The 22,093-nt window shown below is 41.6% G+C and overlaps 1 protein-coding gene across 2 annotated transcripts in view; it reads right to left on the bottom strand.

The window, feature by feature from the left end:
* Positions 1-22,093, bottom strand: part of keap1a (kelch-like ECH-associated protein 1a) — a 30,280-nt gene that overhangs the window by 7,310 nt on the left and 877 nt on the right. Inside the window, exons 1-8 of one of the 2 annotated variants that reach the window (XM_080783521.1) lie at positions 12,268-12,909; positions 6,208-7,085; positions 4,413-4,612; positions 3,886-4,042; positions 2,565-2,657; positions 1,383-1,529; positions 1,104-1,213; positions 685-814 (exon numbers count right to left, since the gene is read on the bottom strand). In XM_080783521.1, the coding sequence (XP_080639647.1) occupies positions 685-814; positions 1,104-1,213; positions 1,383-1,529; positions 2,565-2,657; positions 3,886-4,042; positions 4,413-4,612; positions 6,208-6,420 (1,050 nt within the window). In that variant the 5' untranslated portion in view covers positions 6,421-7,085; positions 12,268-12,909. Of the gene's footprint in view, positions 1-684; positions 815-1,103; positions 1,214-1,382; positions 1,530-2,564; positions 2,658-3,885; positions 4,043-4,412; positions 4,613-6,207; positions 7,086-12,267; positions 12,910-22,093 lie in introns of those variants that run through there. The other variant, XM_080783522.1, reaches the window with a different exon arrangement.

Raw genomic sequence — 22,093 nt, 5'->3', positions numbered from 1 at the left:
TACACTTATGTGCATAAAATCACCTCTGGGGTTAGGTTGGGGTCGTGAGTCAATGGCAGCATTATTTTGGGGTCGGGGGCTAAAGAAAAAACAATATTTGTATTGCATACATTCCCAAACCTTTTCAGCTCGATACTCAAAAGAGAAATGTGGTGTCTCCTGGGACCCAAACTTACAAAGTACGACATTATGAATGAATCATTAAAGCTGCACAGTATTTCAAAAATCATACTTTCTGTGAACTGAGCGGTGTAACTATACATTTATTGTTATAGTTACTGTACTCTGTCTGTGCTCTGTACGGTATTGTAGTGTACTGTGCAGGGGTCCCGTAACATCCAGACCCCCATGATGCGCCCAGGGTGCCGGCCCGGTTTCGGCGAGCTGCCGCGCGTCCGAAACGGTCGAGAAATGACAGAGTTACAATGTAGGGGCCCCTGGGGGGTCAGTGTGGGGGTCCCTGCCCTGGGGGGCCCCTGGGGGGTCAGTGTGGTGGTCCCTGGGGGGTCCGGCCTCTGGGGGGTCCTTGTGGGGGCCCCTGGGGGGGTCCGTGTATATATTCTTTTGTATATTTTTGTGACTAATTTACTGGTGTCACATTGATTTAGAGCACACAATCCAGAACAGCAAACAATCTGTACTATATTTGTAAACCTATGAAATTTGTAGTGTCAGTTTTCCTACCGTGTAGAGCAGTCCAAAGAGCACACAGGCCCCCAAGCCACTGCAGGGAGCCCCCATGTCAGTCAGTTTCAACCAGGAATTCCTCCTGGGATCATAGGCCTCCATTGTTGATAGTGATTGTTGCCGATAACTGGACAGGAGAAAAACAACAGTGATTAGATGACTATAATGAATACATAGTATGTGTTTGAAGAAGGGAAAATAAATAATTATATATATATATATATATATATATATATATATATATAAAATTCTTAAACTTTTCAACCAGTAAACCAAATCAATTGTATTTCATTTTTAACTAGGGACCGGGCCATTAAAGCATTATGATAATAATGCATACATATGTAAGGTTGGGGCTTTATGCCGCTCTAAAAACATGACTTTAACACATAAGACTGTAGAGAAATGCTTGCTACCCTCCGGCCACATAGATAAGCTGGTTGCCACGGTGTGGTGGGGGAGGGAGGGGCTTCCTCAGTGCCATCTCCTGGAAGATCTTAGACAAGAAGTCCTTACAGGAGTTTGCCTACAGATTTCAGGAAAGGAATGAATGGATGGATGAATGAACGTGTAAGTGAAAGAGCAAGCGACACAGCGTGAGTAGATTCAGTGAGGAGTGAATTAATCAGTATTTTGGCAATAAAGTATTCAAGCAAAGGCCAGGGAAGTAGGCAATAGAGAGTGGAGAGTGGTACCTTGCTGAGAATGGGGCAGGACAGAAGCTGGTTCTTCAGGAACTTATGGGGCAGGGCATAGATTCGGACGGCATTCAGGAGGGCATGTAGGTATTGGGCTCTGCCCTCCACATCCCAGCGAACCCAGTCTGTGCAGGCCTTATACACCTGCCACCAATACAGAGTATTACACAGTATTTCACACTGTGTAATTATATGAAGTCTTAGCTTTAACTACAACAAATGGGTGGGACTACTATGCTATATAAGTACTGTTTAAAGTTAGTGTATACATTCCATGAAATCCAGTGTAAAGTTTATTAGGAAGAACACTATAAAACGTAATAATTTAACTATAATTATTTTGACCAGGTCTAAACCTTTTCTATAAGAGAGTTACTCTTTATGTTTTAGGCATTTAGCTGCTGCTCTTATTCAGAGTAAGTATAGAACATCATTATATGATTAACTCAATTTATCCCAAGGGTAAATTAAATCATTGTAGCAAGAGAATGAGATGCTTAGAAATAATAGAGCGATAAAACTTTAACTGCTATACAGACAATAGAACAATAATAAAATTACCCAATTGGAGAAGCAATAAAAGTGTCATGACATGAAATTAATGGGCTACTGTGGATGACATACAAAACAACAGTGAACTTAAAATTGGCAGTAATAAGTTCTATAAGTTGTCTGATTAAAAGCCTGCCAGTAAAAAATGTGTATTCTATTTTTGTCACTTTTCTCTTTTTGTGATTTGCAATTCAACATTCTATAACTTCCTTGAAAAAAGGAAGACAACATAAACAACAATTTGCACTATCGTATATTATTGTAACATGGATGACAGGCACATTAAGAAAAAATATTAAAATGGTAAATGCATTTATACCGTGCCTTCATCCAGTGCATGCTACAATGTGCATTGCATTGACCATTCACACACACATTCACACACCAAAACACCCCAAAACTATTTGTTTTATAACATACAAGGGAACTTGAGGGGGTTTCAGGGGAAAATGAGTTAATATAGCATAGTCACAACGCACATCACGATACGTTGTTAGCTTATAAAATATAAATATATTTTCAGACGAAGTGCAAATACATTTGGGGATCCTTGACATGTATGTATCAAAAGTATTTTGAGAAGCACTGCTTTAAGATATGGTTGAAATAGATGCCACTGCTACAAACCTCAGACTCACAAAGAACTTGGAGGCTGTCCTGGCTGATGAGTTCCAGCAACTGGCAGTGAGTGAGACTGAAGAATTCCTCCACTTTGGTCACCTTAGGATGCATGACGAAAAGGAGGCAGTGAGGAAAACAGAGACATAGTACAGTACATGGTAAAATCCTCAATGTTAAATTAAAGTTTAATTACTTTTGAGGGTGTAAACACTAGTAGTTGATTTGGGAAAATTTGTACACCTCAGTCAGCTCTCAATCGTCTCGCCTTCCTACCTACATGACTGCCTAGAGCAGGTCCTTCACTGCTGGCCTGCTCGATGTGCTGAAAAATGGCAACTAAAGAACACAGTGAAGCAGCTTTCTGCTTCTAAAGGCCGACGGCGTGGAACAAACTCCCACTATACCTAGGCAGCCTCTGTAGACATTTTTTATGCATAGCTCAAAACATACTTCTACACACTTGCTTTTAGTTGGGCTTTTAAAATCCTTAGTTATTCATGACCTTACTGTATTGCATTACTGCTATTACGTTAATGTTGTTTTATGCCTTTGCTATTGCTCTGCAAAGCACTTTGAGCTGCATTTCATGTCATGAAAGGTCCAGAGCCTCTGCCCGTGCTCTGGACGGGCACCTGCTCTGGACCAGGGTCAATATACAGTATGGAGCTGGCCTGTTCTGACCTCACAACACTCCATGCCTGTCACCATAGCTCTGCCTTAGGCTGGCCTGTTCTGACATGCCCATATTTGGGCATGACTGACACAGAGAGATATACAGAAATCGGACATTATTTTAACGTCGGGCATAAAGTGGACACAGTCATAATATCTGGGTGGGGCATAAATTTCCAACTTGCATCATTCCAAGTAGACCAGTGCCCAACGGGCACCACCGTAGAGGCCCCACGGGCACTACTCTAGTACAAATAAAGTTGTATTATTATTATTAAATGAACACTTACTACTCACTGGTTAAAATGCTTTGTGTGTGTGTGTGTGTGTGTGTGCTTGCGCGCACGCGCTTGCGTGAAATCCGTGCATGTAACATCACATGAGAGAGAGAGAGAAAGAGAGAGAGAGAGAGAGAGCAAAGTTGAGGAGGAGTGGACGGCTGTCAATGAGACTGAAAAAGAGAGAATAAGAGATAGGTTGAGGAGAGAATATCACAAAAGTGATTATTTGCACAAAATTTGAGATTTGTCTTCGTTGTGTTTGAATGTGTGTGTGTGTGTGTGTGTGTGTGTGTGTGTGTGTGTGTGTGTGTGTGTGCGCGTGTGTGTGTGTGCGTGTGTGTGTGCGTGTGTGTGTGCGTATCCTTGCACACTACCTCATTGAAGTGTGTATTGATGTACTCTCGGCTTCGCTGGTGCAGCTCCGTGCAGCCAATCTCCTCTGCGAAGCGGGCGATGCCAATGACGTTGTCTGGCTCCAGGTGCTTGAGGAGGAAGTCACAGCAAGCCTTGGCCACATCTTCCACCTGATACCTGGTGGGAGATACAGAATCATGCACTCAATTCACTAGACTCCCTATAGACAAGATCAGAATGTTTATAAACAAACATGTAGGTCTAAATATAAAATCACACCCATGTGAAGTGAGGGGCGCTCTTATCATCATACATCATCTAATTCCGGCTAATCACAATTTGCGTCCTCATGTTCGTCTTCAATGTTTGTGTTAACACAATGTTTGTGTTTACATAAACCCTCAAAGCTGGACATAGAAATAAAGGGTCCACTCCAGAGTATTAGCTTTTACAGGATGTCTACCTATATTTTCAGATGGGAGTTTAGTTTACGGCCAAATACATATCAACTTGTGGCATGTTTTATAACTCTGTCTGCTGGTCTCACCTCATGGCTGCCAGAAGAACATGCAGCACGCACTCCTCTCCCACCGTTATGCGGGATGTGTAGGCAAAGTCGATGAGCCTTCCCACCACCAGGGGGCAGACGTCGCGCAGGGTTACCTCTGAGGCATGGCACTCCCTAAAGCTGCTGGTGAACATGGCTCTGAAGTAGGGGCTACAGGAGGCCAGCACCACCTTGTGCACCTGAAGGTGGGGAGGGCAGAGGTATAATATATCTACAGGAGGCCAGCACCACCTTGTGCACCTGAAGGTGGGGAGGGCAGAGGTATAATATATCTACAGGAGGCCAGCACCACCTTGTGCACCTGAAGGTGGGGAGGGCAGAGGTATAAGCAAGCACACCCCCTTTTTCTTTTGCCTTTGTTCTTCAATTGGCCAGTTCTGCTTTAATATTGTTTAATAGATAGATCGATATACTATAATGGAAAAAGGAGATGGCATACTACTAGCATGTCCAGCTGTGGACAAAGTGCTCAACCCCAGAACTCAAAGTATATTAGATTTTTGTATTTTAGCTAGAATTATCAAATCAACCCACACTTTCAACTGCTTAACCACACACCAATAGTGTAACTTTGATCCCTAAAAAGTTTCTGCAAGTCGATTTCAATGTCTTAATTTTGTATTTAAATTAACAGAAAATAATGTCTTCCTTTACTGTCGGAAAAACACATTCAAATACTCAACTGCTTTGGAAAATAGTCAGCAGAGCATTAACGTAAAAGTATACACTGCTGTGATTATTTTACTCTGAATACTCCGTAGTATTGAAAGGAAATTTTAGATTAAGCTGGCAAAGTGTTAAAGTTAACGCTGAAATAAGTAACCTTCCTGTCCTACCTGGGATTTGAACTTGGCCCGCAATTCTAATACTCCGCTTGGCCAGGGAACTTATGAGCACTTATGAGCTCCATGCAGTACTACTGTACTTCACTACCATCCTACCTGACCCCATGCAGGGTCTACATTTCACAATGGAAGAGTAGGGACACCACCTACAAACCACTGCATTTGTACTAGTTATATCCTGTTAACATATTCGACCATACTCTACCTTACAAATAACTTTTTAACCCTTAAAATAAGTTGTAATATGTAATGTCCCTAAATGTCCCTAAATCAGTATACAGCACAGTACTTGACTGATACTATTTTGAGTTGGCACCTTAAATCACTTTAAGCCTAGTTAGTACTTTGTTGACCAGGTTCTATCTTTGGCCCTCAAAAAAGTCCCTCTATACCAAATCTCTTCACCACATCACTGTAGCAAATCTACAATTCCTGTGACCTTATAGAGCTGCTATTTCCTTTAACCACGTAAAATGACTACTTCATTGACAGAGATTCCCAAGGTTCTTCACTCAAATATCTACTGTACATCTATTGACATGCCTAGAAATTGCCACTGTTAGTGTCACTCTAGGGTTTGTGTGGGTACAAAACAACAACGTGAAGAATAGAGTTTGCACACTGGTGATGCTGAAAAAGCATCACCAGTTTTATTTGTTTTATTCAGAGGACCTTATCAGCATCAATAGTGTGCAGACCCTATTGTTCTTTTTAATATTTCTGCTTGTCTTTCACCTGGGCTACGGATGTGCGTGCATTACCTTCTTCATAAAAAAATAAAAAAAAAACTCATAAAGCAAGGTGAAAGGTAACATGCCATAACACTGGTGGTGGATGAATAGAATTTAAGTACTGTAAAGTAAAAGTGTAAAACACAACACTCTATTAATCAACTAGTTAACTACCATTATGTTCAGTGGGTCTCTCACCTTAAAGTCTACAGTCTTCTCCTTGTATGTGACCTGCAGTATCAAGTCACACAGCATCCCATGACGTCTGAACTCATCCATTTCCCTCAGAGCTCGGGAAGCATGGGTCTCGATTGTGTAGTCCAGGTAGCCAGACCCACGCATAGACGGCACCACAATAGCTGAAAAATCAGCATCCCGCGTGGGGCGCTTCTTCCTGATAGGGCAATGCATCCCCTGGAGGAGGAGGGGCCTCCACAAATGTCTTACTTCTTGATCTGTATATTTATAGCTGAATCTTGGTGCTTACCCCATTGGGGTCAATCTCTTTACACAAACGGAGGAAATCCCTCAGAACTTTGTCAAGTTGCATAAGAATAAAGACTCCAGAGATGATGATCCAAGTTCCTCCATTTTTTGTTCAATTTGTTACAATATGTAGTCTACAGTACATCCATTTAGTTGATATAATTCCTGAGAGGTGTGGGAACCTGTAAACAGGCATGTTGACAATGCAATTATACCGATACCCTGAGCCATGTGTGACCAAACCACAGCTAATCATTCACAAAAATACTCCTGAGGGAAAGAACAAGGTGCCTGAGCTTAGCAAATGTCAGTTGATGCATAAAAGAGTGCAGCTCCTGTGTTCATCTGCACAAATACAAATATACTTTCACATTGACTGTGAAACCAACAATTTCTCCGCAGTCACAGATCCAGGTTCAAACATGACAGTTTGAATTTAAACTCATGGTCAGTTAATTGTCATCTGCATTTCTCCTCTGCAGGTTATATATCCAGGGAAGGAGAACAGTCACAGGTCCAATTGGAGGTTTCTCTTGAGTTTAGTTAATCTTGTGTGATGTTTCTTCAAGAAAGAAATGGGGCGAATAGGGCTGTAAGAAAGAAAGACAGAACATTTTAGTTGCATGAAAAAACATATCCAGAACCTGTATGTATGTCTACATGTTCATTTCGCCTAGAGTGCATGACTAGGCATGACACACTTCAAAGTTTCAGTTCCTCAGTGGTTCAGTTCCTCAGACAGATGTGTGTTGACTCTAAGGTCCATGCTCACTCTGATTCCCAATTGTCACACTTCTGCTAAATGCAAATATTGCAATTGTAATTGTTAAAGTAGTTCAACCCATAATGTTTCCAGCGTGGCTCAGCATAGTTCAACAGCATAGTTCAGAGACATTATTACTTTAATTGTAGTTAACATTTTAAATGAATTGAAACCGATGAGTTGACCTCAAAATTGTTTTCCAATGTGTGCACTTATGTTTCTCTGCTGAAATCACCATGCAATGAAAATGATTAGATTTTGCCTGTGGCCTAATAGAGTCTGTTATGACACATGGAGGAGCCTTCCAGACAAAATGTGATGCCTCAGAAATAAGTCCATTATGTTTTCTTTCTTTCTTAAAGTGCCTGATTTTTCCATATACAAATGGTATCACGTAAAATCTCAAAGCATTAACCTACCATACACAATTATTCAAATATCTAAACATTCAGGTCTGGTGAGCAATTTGTTGGTAACACCTGACCACATAGATGACCCACAGTGAACCAATGTGTCGGTAACACCTGACCACATAGATGACCCACAGTGAATCAATTTGTTGGTAACACCTGACCACATGGATGACCCACAGTGAATCGACTACATTGACATCTGGGACAATGTGAGCTTCCACCGGGCTGCTCAAGTGCGTGATTGGTTCCAGGACCACACACATTTTTTCACCTTATTCTCCTTTCCTGAATCCTATTGAAGCGTTATTTTCAGCTTACAGTAAGGTAGAAGGTATATGACACAACCCACAGAGCCAGGTCACACCGGGGGCATGATGCCTATACTGTAAATTACAGTATTGTTTGGGAAGGGGCCAAGGGGGGGGCATTTTGAGCAGTTTGATCAGGTTTGAGCAGGTCGGTTTACAGTAATGTAAAAATAATATATAACTTTTTTTGGCTGTATATTTGTGTGCTGTTTTATGTTGACTATGAAAAAGTAGGCCTACACGGAGTCATTTTACAAAAGGAGAAATTCTCCATAGTCAGTCATTCATGTGTGTTCCATTTCTATGATTGTGTTTTAAATGTTGCACTTCATTGTGCTGTGCATGCTTGGTAGTGTGCAGCAAATGCTTAGTTGTGTGTACTTAATGAATGGTATGTGTGTGTCATTTGAAAATATGGCTGTGTGTACCAAATGAAAACACAAGTGTCAGGGATTAGCATTTTGTGTGTGCAGTTTTGAGAATGCCGTTAGGTTGTGAACAATCGTGAAAAACTGTAAAAGAAAAATTGAATTGTCTGAAAAATAAAACCCCAAAACAAAAACTTGCCTATTGATTGTAACGATTAGATCCAGCCAAAGCAATAGCTCATTCTTCTAATATCCAACGGAAACAAACACAAGCCTTATAGCAATTACACTCCCAGTGTGAGTCATAGGAGAATGACTGTGAGCGTGCAGCCTGAGAGCAACAGGCTGATAAACAAAAACATACTGTCTAACTAAAGTCTAATTTATAGTCCATAGTATAGCAGCGTTGCTTGCTGAAAATAGTATATACATTTTTGGGGTATAAATTAAAAAAGACATTCCAAACCAAAATATCACCTGATCAAATCAAAGTTTTATTAACCATTTAAAATCGTATTTACTAACAAATATTTTTGCCAAATGTATACAATCTACAAAGTCATAACGTGGCACAATGTGGCGGCGACGCTTTGTGAGCTTGTAGATCTGTGTGGGAGATTTTCACGGGAGATTCACCCCAGAACAGCGACGCTATAGGCTTCATGATGTGGCTAAGCTCCATTCACTTCAAATGGCTCCCTTCTGCTCTTTGAAGTAATATTAAAAACAACTTCCTACGTACTTGAGATTTATGATGTCAAGTTATGCTCCAGTCCAGATTTCTTCAAGCCCAACTCAGTCATGTGCTGAAGCTGTCTGATCTGCCAACTTGACTAAAGAAAAAACATCTAAGACAGCAGGCCGTCACGTGATGAGACACTGTCTGAGTCACTGTCTATAAGCACAAGTATTTCTGTATCCTACAAACACCCACTTCACATTCCAACGTCTATCACTTGCTGCAATAATTGAAGCAGAACAAATGAAGTTATGATGAGGAGGTCGGGGGAAAGTCGTGTCTTCCTCAAGGCTACTACGTTGGCTTTGAAGTTCTACACAATACAGTATCTAGCTGTAAATTGGCTCAATGGGAGTTGTTGTAAATGCCATGTACCTGAGCTGACAAAGAGAAAGAAAGTATAGAGAGATAAACAAACAGTCACTTAGGAAACTAGAGCCCTGATATGGATATACCAGCATTGAAACGGTCGGTACTGTAGTGTATATCATACATTAATTCATTTATTTTGTGTTATTGTCTGCATCACCTGGAATTTTAGTTAGTTTGGCACAGATTACTCTACAGCACACAAATGACCCAGAAAGAGAGATAGAGAGAGAGAGAGAGAGAGAGAGAGAGAGAGAGAGAGAGAGAGAGAGAGAGAGAGAGAGAGAGAATCAAATAAAATACAGAATGAGAGGGAAGCAGGTGTAAATGGATAATCTACAATCTTGGTTATTTTTGGTGTGTGACACCAATGTATATATATATATTTTTTTTGTGTGTGTGTGTGTGTGTGTGTGTGTGTGTGTGTGTGTGTGTGCACGCACGCACGCACGCACACACACACACACACACACACACACACACACACATGTACAGTATAGATCAGATCTACAAGAGAGAGTGAGAGAGAGAAGAGGAGGGGGAGTTAATACAGTAGAGCCACTCAGTTTTCCATAAAGAGCCATTGTGTTTGCTCGTATTGCCCCGTGCTACTCTCACTGACCAGGCTTTATGGAAGGGGGTTAACAGCAAATAATCACGTAAACATTTCATGGGGATAGAGAACTACTTATAATGATGAATGAATGTGTGTGTGTGTGTGTGTGTGTGTGTGTGTGTGTGTGTGTGTGATATAAATATAAAATACACATAACTAAATATATATACATATACTGCACAGAAGAAATCTGGTGTTAATCTAACTCTGCATGTGTAAAAATCTAACTTTTACTGAGATCTGAAATAAACCGAGACCTGCAGGCCTGTCAGTCTTTAGCCAGCCAATCACTATTAACCCATTTATGCCTGGGGCCGATTCTAAAAACACTTCTAAATCCTGAAAAACAAAAAACAAAATATTGATATAGCAGCATCAATTTTTTTTACATTTTTGAATACTGTACATACTGTATAGAACACCAAAATGGGTTTCCGGCCTGAGGGGGTAAAACACTAAAAGGGGTTCCCGCCAAGCTTAACCCGCAAAGAAGGAAGAACACAATTGGCATAACGATTTTACGCAATAGAACTGGCTATCTGGCCATTTAAGATCCTGCTTTAATAAGCGACTGCATGCATTTAGTTTTTTATATCATTACCAAAATTAGGATTTCAATCCTAATTTTGGTAATGATATAAATGAGTTTTAGTTCACGTCAGTCTTTTGTTCACAGTAATTCAGCATATAACTCAGAATAACCCACACATGTCGGCATCATGTTCACATGTGAATCATGAAAGGTCTATGAAAGGTTCTGGGAACCGACAGGCGTGCGTGCGTGCGTGCGTGCGTGCGTGCGTGCGTACTTTTTCATGTCAAGGACCCTCAAATTGTTGTGTAGGCAATTTGGCCCCGGACCCCCCATCTGAAAATATTGTGTCCCAGACTCCCAGTGGGCCCCAGAAGAGAAGAGTTGTGTCAAAACATTATTCAAAATGTTTCAATCCAAACTAAACTTTCAAGATAAATAAATACAAAAATCTAAAAAAGCAGAAAGTACAAGCTCACAGTGCGTCATTTTGTGCCACACTATGAGCTTGTGTATCTGCTATAGTATAAAATATGGATAAAGTATTAACAAATTTTGCTGGGGACCCCTGGAACTCCTGGGGGTCCCCGGACCCCACTTTGAGAACCACTGGCCTAAAGGGCAAGTTAACAATTTACTAACTTCTGCTGTGTGAGATTGAAGAACACAGTCTGACCTGTCAACCCCGGCCTAATTCTAGGTTCAGGTTTGCACAATAAAGTCGTCAGTCATTCATAAAGCCCCTAGGGATATAAATGGACCATTGGTTACATACATATACAAAGCCTACACTGCAGATTTACAAATGATCAAATAAAACTGCGGTTTTAGTGAGTGAGACTAAAATTCAGATAATCTTGTTAATCATGTCAGGGATATTATCTGTGTGGTAAGTTCTGAGTTGTAATGACTATGCATCCTCTGAATTAACCAATAACTGCACTGACAATTTGTATGCCAAGTGAGCTTTAAACTCCCTGCTGCACAGCTGATCAAGGTCAAAGTGCACTGAAGACACAAAGTATTTATTTATTTTCTCCAGAAGAAATTTAAGATCTCATAAGTCAGGAATTATGGGGGTTTGACTTTGTAGCTTGCAACTCCTGCAAATAATCAACAGTAGGCGGTCAGAAGATAGAGCTAATTTTAGCTAAATAACATTTACAAGCTGGATCCTTCTGTATTATTTTACGAGTATTAACCTGGACATTAAACAGTGGCGATAAGGCCCTTAACAGATTTCTGATCATCAGAAACATTTAGGCTAGTCTAAATCCATCATCCACTCACTCACTCACTCTCTGAATAAAAGATAATCATATATTTGTTGTTATGGTGCCGACTCCGAGACACAATAATAAATACCGGTATGCAGCTCTTCTGCTCTTATATAACCAAACCATCAAAAACGGAAAACAGATTGTTCGTAGCAGACGCTGTGCAAAATAAACACATGATCGACCAAAGTCCCTATAACCCAAATGAATGCTCTGAGTCTGGTGGGAAATGTGCAACTGAAGTTTAAATTCCTTAAAAAAAAGAAAAAAAGAAAGTAGAGGCCTACTTTTTTTCTTTCAACTTGTGTTTTTTACCTGACCTGAAGCACTTTCAAACTCTCAAACAGGCAATAATGCCATCGCGTGTAAAAATGCCGATTGACTCACCTGAATTAACCATTCAAATAAATGAAGCCAGACAGCTTGAATGGACGTTCTGTGCAGTAGTGTGATGACGAATGACGATTCAAAATCGCAGGAGTGACTGTCCCCTATAAAAATCAATAAGTCAGTGCAGCCACTTTGCGCATGGTTGTCCGATGACGCAATCGCCACAATCTAAAGCGATATCTTGTCCGCTCTCTCACTTGCAGGCATTATGTTACATACAGTATACAAAATGTCACAGTCCACAGAGAAAACAAAATAGGAATCCGTAATCCGTTCCACATCTCACAGTATTTCCGACTCAATGAAGACCGTGCGAGCGAAGCAAGCTGCGCGCTTTCTTGCGTCTCGGGTGATTTTCACATACCAACAAACCAGGCAGCTACTGAAGAAATTCTACATCATAGTAGCCAGTAGCCTACATACTTGATGACTCTGCAAATCGGTAATCCCGTGTGCTGAAAATAAGCTTCCAGAGGGACAAAAAAAGACAAGCGCTCAACTCTCAACATTCCTCCAACGCAAAGTGAACCGTGAACCGTCCAGACAGACAGGCCAGTGGAACACACTCAAGTTATTTAATGTGTCTGACTCTGAGAAGAAGCAACATGCGCCCTCATAATAAATCAACCGCGGAGCGGCGGAGAGAAGAGACCTCGACAGTTCTGCTTCTGGTTAAGTTTCATTCTAGAATAATGGGGAAAATAATATATAGTTACGGGCGGAATGCCAGACCTACCCGTTTCCTTATTCTAAACTGATGAATCACCATGCAGTTGGCAGCATGCAACGCAACAGTTTCCTTTCAATAGTATGGGTGGGAGGATGGTCTGTCATTCACGCATGACTTCATTTAATTTCTGTACATTCGCTCATATACCCATTTTGTCCATACCAATTATTCTAAATATTTCAACTCAATGTTGATGTGACATGCATTGAACTGCACCTTTCATTGCAATGCAGAAATGTTGCAATACATACCTTTGCAATTGTTTCAGTTCTCAGTGGGTGGGGACAGAGTTTGCTGCATCAGGATATTAGGGAAGTATAGGCCATTTCAAATATGTCCCTGTGATTGTTTAAACTGCCTGGCTGGCATGCAGACATTGTTATTATTTCACAGTGTAAGTGGCCAACCGCGCCCACCTGTTCTCCAAACATATCTAGCATGGTTTGCAATTGTTTTGGTTGCATCATTGGCAGCCCACTAGGGCAGTAGGGCATCAGCTGCACTGCACACCAGACCAGATAGCGTTGAAGAGCCTTGTTAGTAGAATTAGCAGCAACAAAGCTGCATACATGGCTGTTCTGCATACATGGCTGCATGCTGGGCCGCAAGACACATTTCAGTGTGAACTGACAATAAAAGTAGGCCTACTATATCATATCATATCATATCATATGAGGGGGAAAAAGAAAAAAATAATTTAATAAAACCTTATTTTCTACAATCTATATGGGAGAGTATGTTAATAACTTGTAAATTATACAATTGAGATGGTTGTATTTGTTCTCCCAAGAACAAACAGGCAGGCTCTGCTCAGTGGTCAAATTCTCAGCACAGTGCAACAGACCTGCAGGGTTCAAATCCGGGGTAGATTAACAGCCTATATATTTATAATAATAAAGGAACCCAAGGCAATGTTCACTAAATTCTTGTGCATTTGGAACTTCCCAGAAGGCTACTGAGTAACTGAGTTATAATCTTAGTTCGACTTTCTAATTCTAGTCTAATTTATGCATAAATCTCACCTAAAATAACCTTTTCAACTAAAGTTGTTTTAGGCGACATATAAAATGAGGCTTTAGTATCACCAACCATGTGATTCAGAGACGATGAATGATCTGTCATGTGACCAGCTAGCAAAGAGAGTGTGTGTGTGTGTGTGTGTGTGTGTGTGTGTGTGTGTGTGTGCGTGCGTGTGGATGTAATTGCAGAAATCTGACCATAAAAATGGCTTTGCAATCTGAATCAACAGAGGCACTTTGTCGGACAGAATTTCACTACTAATAGTGATGACATCTCTCTGTGTGTGTGTGTGTGTGTGTGTGTGTGTGTGTGTGTGTGTGTGTGTGTGTGTGTGTGTGTGTGTGTGTGTGTGTGTGTGTTATTTGGACAGCTTTGCAAGTTCACCTTTGTCAGCAAAAGTGTGATGACAAGCAAAAAATCTCACCGATATCAGTTACTAGAAAAAGATCAATCATTTAGTGTAATATAAACTAATCTCAAGGTGAAAAGATAGCTGATTGCAAAGCACCACAGAATATGAGGTAATTCCCAGAGCCAAACACACTAGGATGATCACATTGGACTGTCATGGGATTTATTCAGATTCACACAATGCTCAGAGGTAAGCACTGATTATTGTGAGTGACTCAGTGTACATTAGATTTGCTATTTTATGACTCCACTTTTCATTGCACTGTTTATACTGTGTCTCTTTATCATTCAATTCCCAGAGCACAGCCCGCTGTGTACCGAGTGTGTTTGCACTTCATGCACAGGTATTGTGCTAAGTCTATTCACTGCAAGGAGGAAGTTGTAAAGCAAACCCCTACAGCACGATGACACAGCACAACGCTGCTGTATGCAGCTCAACAGTATCGGGCCACTTACTCTGCCCTCTGCTTGCACTATTGGTTGCCAATTCATTCAGAATTTTGCTACATGAATGTACATTCTGTATATCTTTCATTCATCATAATTCTTCATAGTTCTTAATGTTGTTGCCTTGCTTTTCTTTTATTCTCCATTTTTCTGTAAAGCACTTTGAGCTGCATTTCATGTCATGAAAGGTGCTATACAAATAGTTTAAAAAAAAAAGTTTTATTATATTATTATTATTATCAACTATATTCTATATCAGGCCTGGAATCTCACTATTTTATGGGCAAGGCCACGTCTGTTTTTCTGACGGGCACATCTGCCAAATGCCAGGGCAGGTCATCAAACATAACATGATTGTATCTCTACATTCAAGTAGCAGAGTCTAGGGCTACCCTTTTCTACAGTTTTGTTCTTGGTACTTCCATCCTGGAGGCAAATCTTTCCAGTGATAAAATGGCCACCAACGTAATCAAAAAAGTCAACCAAAGAACAAGATTCCTATACATGATCTCCTCACTGGTCAACAAAAACACCTTGAAGACCCTAACAAGAGCCCTAGTACAAGGTTTCTACGACTATGCATGCACCTCTTGGTACCACACCTCAAAGGCCCTTAAGACAAGGCTCCAGACTTCCCAAAACAAACTTACTACTTGGCCTCACTTCTCGAACCCACCTCACTCCTGCCTATTTTGACAGACTGGAATGGCTTAGGGTTGACAACAGAGTACAGCATCTTGCAATGGGTCTGGCCTCTCCTTTCCTCTCCTGCTTCCCTACCGTGCTCTCATCTCCTACTCTTCTTTCCTCTGCTCCCTAATTGCTCTCCCTGTCTCATCTTCCCTTCAGTCACACTCATTTGTGGTCTATCGTATCCTTATGGACAACAAACAAACAGACAACAATTTCCTGTTTTATATATATATATATGCACCACATTACTTTTGTTAAGAATAGATCGGTGCACATCAGAGGATACTATGTTTGACTGGTCCTTCCTATAGGCACCATTACAAATGAGACAAAACCATGACTTTGATCTTTCACTCTCAGTCCTTTTCTTGGTTTTCAGCTTTACATCAACACAAAAAATAGCTTAAGCCATGCAGGCGTAACCGACTACAACAACAAAGTGCTCTAAGTAAAGCCCATTTTTAATGTTTCTTTGTAAAAAAGATATAGTTGTCTGTATGATGCTACAGCGTAGTTAAGATTTTGCTGGAGTCATATCAAGACAAGCCATGTGTTTGTAGACACTGCAAATATTGTATTGACCTTTTTGATGGTACAGTGGTGAAGAGAGGACGTGTGCATCATGTGCTGTGAATGTACTGCCCTCTCCTGGCGTGAAATGGAACCAGCATTTGTAAAATAATAAATAAATAACACCATTTTTCTGATTAATGTTTTTCTTTTCGGCTCCAACCGAACACACCTTTAAGTTCCACCAGATAAACTGAAGAGCATGATTATTCCATTAAGTGAATGCATTTTTATGTCAACTATCAATCACGCTTATGACAAGTTTAGTTCACCATTACCATTCACCATTTTTTAAACGCTTAATTCAGGGTAAACTACTTTGTCAGCATGAATATATAGTATATCAGGGAGTTAAACAAGTTAAAAGCAGGCCCCCATCATCATTGGGCAGATCAAATAAATGTTTTCTGACTATAGAGTCGTTATTCAACCATCAAAAATGGAAGATTCCACAGATGAGACCTTAATCCTCTCTTTCCCAATTTTGTAGTGGTTGGTGCCTTGGCTGGACGATGCCCACCACCAACAACACATTGGGTCCAGATGGGTGGAGGCAAGAGAGAGACACAGTAAGGGAGTGAATGAAAGAGGGAGAGAGGGACGAGCGAGAGAGAGAGAGAGAGAGAGAGAGAGAGAGAGAGAGGGAGAGGGTGAGAGAGGGCGCAGGAGGAGGAAAAGAAGAGAGCATGGTTGATGTACATCTGTCATGCATTATTGCGGCAAATGCCAGTGCTGCTATCCTGGCTTCAGAAACTATGTTGAAGACAGAGTGAGGAGGGGGTTGAAGGCAGCGGCCGTCCGCCTTAAATCAAATCTGATTCCTCCTGCTGCCTGGTTTTCAGTGACTTTATCAACACACAAACACCCATATGCATTCTCACTCTGCCTCTTTCTGTTTCACACACACACACACACACACACACACACACACACACACACACACACACACACACACACACACAATTTCTCCTTTCTCCCTCAAATAATAATAATAATAGCTTGAATTTATATAGCGCCTTTCATGAACCCAAGGACGCTTTACAAAATAACAACCAACCAACAAAACAAATCAAAACAAAGAACAACCATATGCCATAAGCCTGGGAGAAAAGAAAAACTCAGTCTTTCTTTCGTTGTCACTCTCTCGCACGCACGCACGCAGGCACTCTCACGCACACACACACACACGCACACACACACACACACACACACACACACACACACACACACACACACACACACCATGTACTCCATTTCACTGCCTTGCACAAATGAGCACTTATATTTTTGATATATACAGGTTTAATGTTTGTTTTTAATTCAATGTTTGTTTTAAAAACACCATTGACAATTTAATCTTGTCCCTAACACAAACATTAAATGCCATTAACAATAAAGAGAATTTAACGTTTGTTTTGACACCGTTTGGTTTACATCATCATTATCTGGTAAGATGATAAGAGCGCCCCTCACTTCACATGGGTGTGATTTTTATATATACACACACGCACAGTCGCGCGCGCACACACACACACACACACACACACACACACACACACACACACACACACACACACACACCCTAAACCCCAATGAATTCCTCAGGAAGGAGTGAGCCCTCTTCATTCCTCTGGACACAACTATGACTTAACAAGGTACTGACGATCTTGACCTCCTCTTCAAACAAACCCTTCCCTCCAATCAGTGTGGATAGAGGAGCCGGGGCTCGACTGAGGCCTGTGGGTATTACAGAGGAAACGTTGGGATTCTCCTTGATTACTCCCTCCCCTCCCTGTCTCGATGTTTCTGTCTGTCTGTCTCTCTCTCTTTTCTAACTTCTCTCTCTCTTTTCTAACTCTGTCTAGGCAGCCCCCAAATCTCTCTGTCAATCTGCGTTTTTTTTCTCTGCACATAGCGCTACTTTGCTCATTGTTCCCCATGCCTGTCTCCCTCCCTCTATCCTACTCTCTCTGATTGCCCCCTGGTTAACTCCTCGGAGCGCCGCTAAGGGTTCCGGCCTCTTCATGTGCGCCTCCCCCCAGTTGGAACCCCCTCTAAGAACCACATTGGAAATACACAGGGGGCAATTTGAACGGGGATGGAATTCTATTAGAAAAACACAAACGTCCAGGATAAAAAAAAACAAACATGGTAAAGCCTTTCCTCACAATAACCATAACTCAGTGTATTAATCTATACTGATTGAAGGAAATATTATGTACAGATGCAGTAATGTTGTTTTAGTAGTCCCTTGAAAGACACGCCCTGAAACTACTGAGGACTATTGTGCTGTTTACATTCAGATGTGCTTATTATAGGGCTACGGGCATTATGTTATACTGTAACAGTTGTTTTGAAAATTCCTATGCAAATGAAACAAGACAGAGTCTAATAATGGAGGGCAGCTTCCATGGGGATCTTGGAATTCATTTGGCTAGACTATGAAGTATCTATGCCATCTCTATATTTGGAGTAGTTTCATCCCAGTCCAATCTCTGTTGACACTATGGGCCATTTTGCGTGTCTTAAGTGCCAGGTCTTATGACTAAACTTAAGACCTGGAGGTGTGGCCAATGCTGTTTGGCTATTTTTAGTGGCCAAGTTATAAGTCAAGTTTTATAAGTTAAGTGCCAGGTTATAAGACCTGGCACTTAAGACACGCAGAATTGGACCCTGAGACTTAGGGTAGGTAGTAGGTACCCTCGTAAAAAACATTCAGTAATCCTGGTCTCTATACTGCTTCCCCCTGGCCAGCCGAGGCAACTGATGGAGGGCAAAGGAACTGGTTGGAATAACGTGCTCCTTCCACACGGTACGTCCAACTGGGGAAACTCCCCCCTGTCAGGTGAAAAGAAGCAGCTTGGACTCCAGTCCTCATGCATAGAAGGAAGCATGAGGTCAGTCCGTTGCTCTCCCCAGGTTGGCAGAGGGAGTGCAGGATTAAATTCGATAAATGACACAGGGTTAGAAAATGGGTTGCAAAATCATGGGATAACAATTAAAAAATATATATATATATATATTAAGTATAAAATGTGAGTTATGTCCTTAGCCTACTGGCAGCGTGCACAAGAAAGTTGCCTGGACACACGCATGCCCGCACGCACGCACAGACTCTTCTGGACGGCTCAGCCCCTCCCACGCCATAGCAATTAAGTTATTATTATTATTGATAACACAAAGTTATGAAATTATAAACCTTCTGATAGGTAAACAGTGGAATGAGCTGAGGCAAAGGGAACATTCTGCAAAAATAGCCAATACAAGCCATGTCGCGACACGCTGTGATCTTGTAGATCAAAAATGTTCGGCAAACAGATTTGGTGTAGATCGGAAAAAGAATGGGGCCTTAAGTAGCATATAGACCGGCGCGGGTGGGGTCTACACTATGAAGTAGGAGCGTTTAAGCAGAGAGAACGTGTTCCCAGGGAATGTTAGTAGAAGATGTAGATTTTAGTTTCTGGCTACTGCATGGACTGAAGTCTCACAAAGCTCATGTAATGTGATTATATTGCATCGTATAATAACCCCCCCCCCCCCCCCTCCCTTAGCATAAACTCATTCCCTAGTTGAAATATTCCTACTCCGCCACGTGAACCAGATCCTTCTCAGGTGGCAGACTGAATTGCGGTTTGAGCTCAGGCTGTGGTGGAGTGCTGAAAGTCAAGTTACCGCCATGGGTTCTACTCACCACTGAGACACATACATCCACTGGTGTCAAACATATGCCATTGGTTTACACCCAGCATGCATTCCCACATTGTGGTTGTAACTAAAGAGATTTAAGCCTATTGTTCCCCCATGACTGACATTATTACAGGGTGGAAACATCTTTTTCATCCCTCTACTACAGCATCTGCTCCGACCACACTGGAAAATCCTGAGGGTCATTTGGAACTCTGAGTGTAAAAATGAACTATCTTTATGCTATATGGGATAAATTAACACTCAGGATTTAGGAGCGCACCCGCTCCCACTGTCTCTTGCCATATTCTCTCTCTAATTTTCTCGTCATCGCACTCACTTATTTTCCCACCCTCATCATCACTCACTGTCCATCTTTCAGTCTATGATGTAAAAATGTGTTATGTGTGTGTGAGCTTGGGTACGAATATGAGTGACAAAATAATGAATGTGAAAGCTTGTGCTTAATTATGTGTTTGGAAAAGTGTGTCAAATTCTTATATGGCGTGTGTGCATGTGATTGTGTGACACAACATTTTCACTGACAGTGGGAATATGCAGCGACGGCTCCAGAAAATTGCGACCGAGGGGCGAGGGTGCTATGGGGGTGCTGCAGTCATTGGTCCGACAAGGACAACCTAGGCTCAAACCCTAACCTAACCATAACCGCAAGCACGGAGCAGCGCATGTTCGCCAACCTTAACGCATGTTCGCCAACCTTGACGCATGTTCGTCAACCTTAATCCGGTCGTTTTCCGTATGTTGGACCGGAAAAGCATACGGACCCCTCTTGGTTTACAATTAATTGGGGTTGTTGAGCCCCCCCTGTGAATGTGATGACGAGCGCCCATCAAAGATCAACTATTCTAGCTACGGCAGCCTGAACGGCATCAGAGCAGCTACTGACCGGAAAGTGACACAATGTCTGAGCCCCGTCACAAAGTTCTTTTCACATTTACTGGACATAGCTGCCGTGGTCTGAGCGGTAAGTGGGCGACGAACAAGGGCCCCCTCTGACGAGGCAGAAAGGGGGACATTGTAGGGCCAGTGTCTGCAGGGATCCGTAGGTTGACAACTATAACATTCATAGCCTCACTGGCCCTGCTGATTCACCACTGGCCCCCGACCAAAGGACGACCAGTAGGGCTAACTTGTGTGTGTCTGCGGCTACCATTAGTCAAACATTAGTCACAGTGCCCATTTAAATGATAAACATGAACAGGGTTTTTGTTCTCTAGGCGGACGCCGAGACCCCTGATGTGGACTTCTTAATCCCAATGTGACATAATGTGATTGTGTTTCGTCACCCTGCCTGCCTGTCTGTCTTCACCGCCCCAACCCAACACCCCCACCCCCACCCCACCTTCCCTTCCACGCAGTCGACTTGTCTTCAGGGTCTGTTTTAAGTGAGTGATGACAGGTTGGGTGAATCTCGCATGAGTCAGAGGATTTCCATGGACATGGTGCCTACTTCCCTCTCTCAGCTGATACCAAGCCTTGGCCCAAGGGCATCGCTTATTCTAAGACTTCTGTAATAGTTTTCTTCATGATTCAACCACATTAATCCTTTTGTCGTTTTTTTTTGTCGTTTAAATAGCAAAAATTGCAGATCTACAAGCTTCTGTTGTGAGCTTGTATAGAAGCTATCTCACTGTTTCCCAAACAGTGGGCCAGAACCCAGTTGTGGATTACGGACAAATTTGTATGGGCCACGAGTCACGACTCAAGTAAAAATCCCATTTTCTTTTCCTTACATTTAAATATGTTTACAAAAACAAACAAACAAATCTAAGAAATTCCATTAAACATAAGAAGAAGTATAGTGAAAATAGCTGATCTACAAGCTCACAACGCGTTGTGCGCTTGTTTCACTAGTTTGGGTCCAATCCAATCCAACTATATTTATAAAGCACAGGCAAACATCTAATCTCTCTTTTCTTTTGGGTCTCGACCTGGGAGATATGTAGGTCAGGACATAAATGGTTAAAGGTATTTTGGGATTTATACAGCAAATGAATGTCATTTTAGGGTTGTGTGAAATAATGACGGTTCTATACAAAATGTGTAATTACACTGTTAATACAGACTCCATCACCTTGCACACAATCTCGGAACCCATTGTCCAAAAATAAATAAATAAAGAGATTACCTGCACATAAATTCAGAATAACTTAATATAAAAGTTAAACATGCCAGGCAGTAACGACTCTCTGTCTCCGTATTTTTTGGAAAGTATTGCAGTTTACTTATATTAAAAGGAAGGTGAGG

The sequence above is a fragment of the Protomyctophum bolini genome (genome assembly GCF_963924005.1).
Source record: "Protomyctophum bolini genome assembly, chromosome: 15".
Taxonomy (NCBI): Eukaryota; Metazoa; Chordata; class Actinopteri; order Myctophiformes; family Myctophidae; genus Protomyctophum; species Protomyctophum bolini.
Note: the sequence above shows the minus strand (reverse complement) of the source record. Positions and strands in the feature narration are given on the sequence as shown.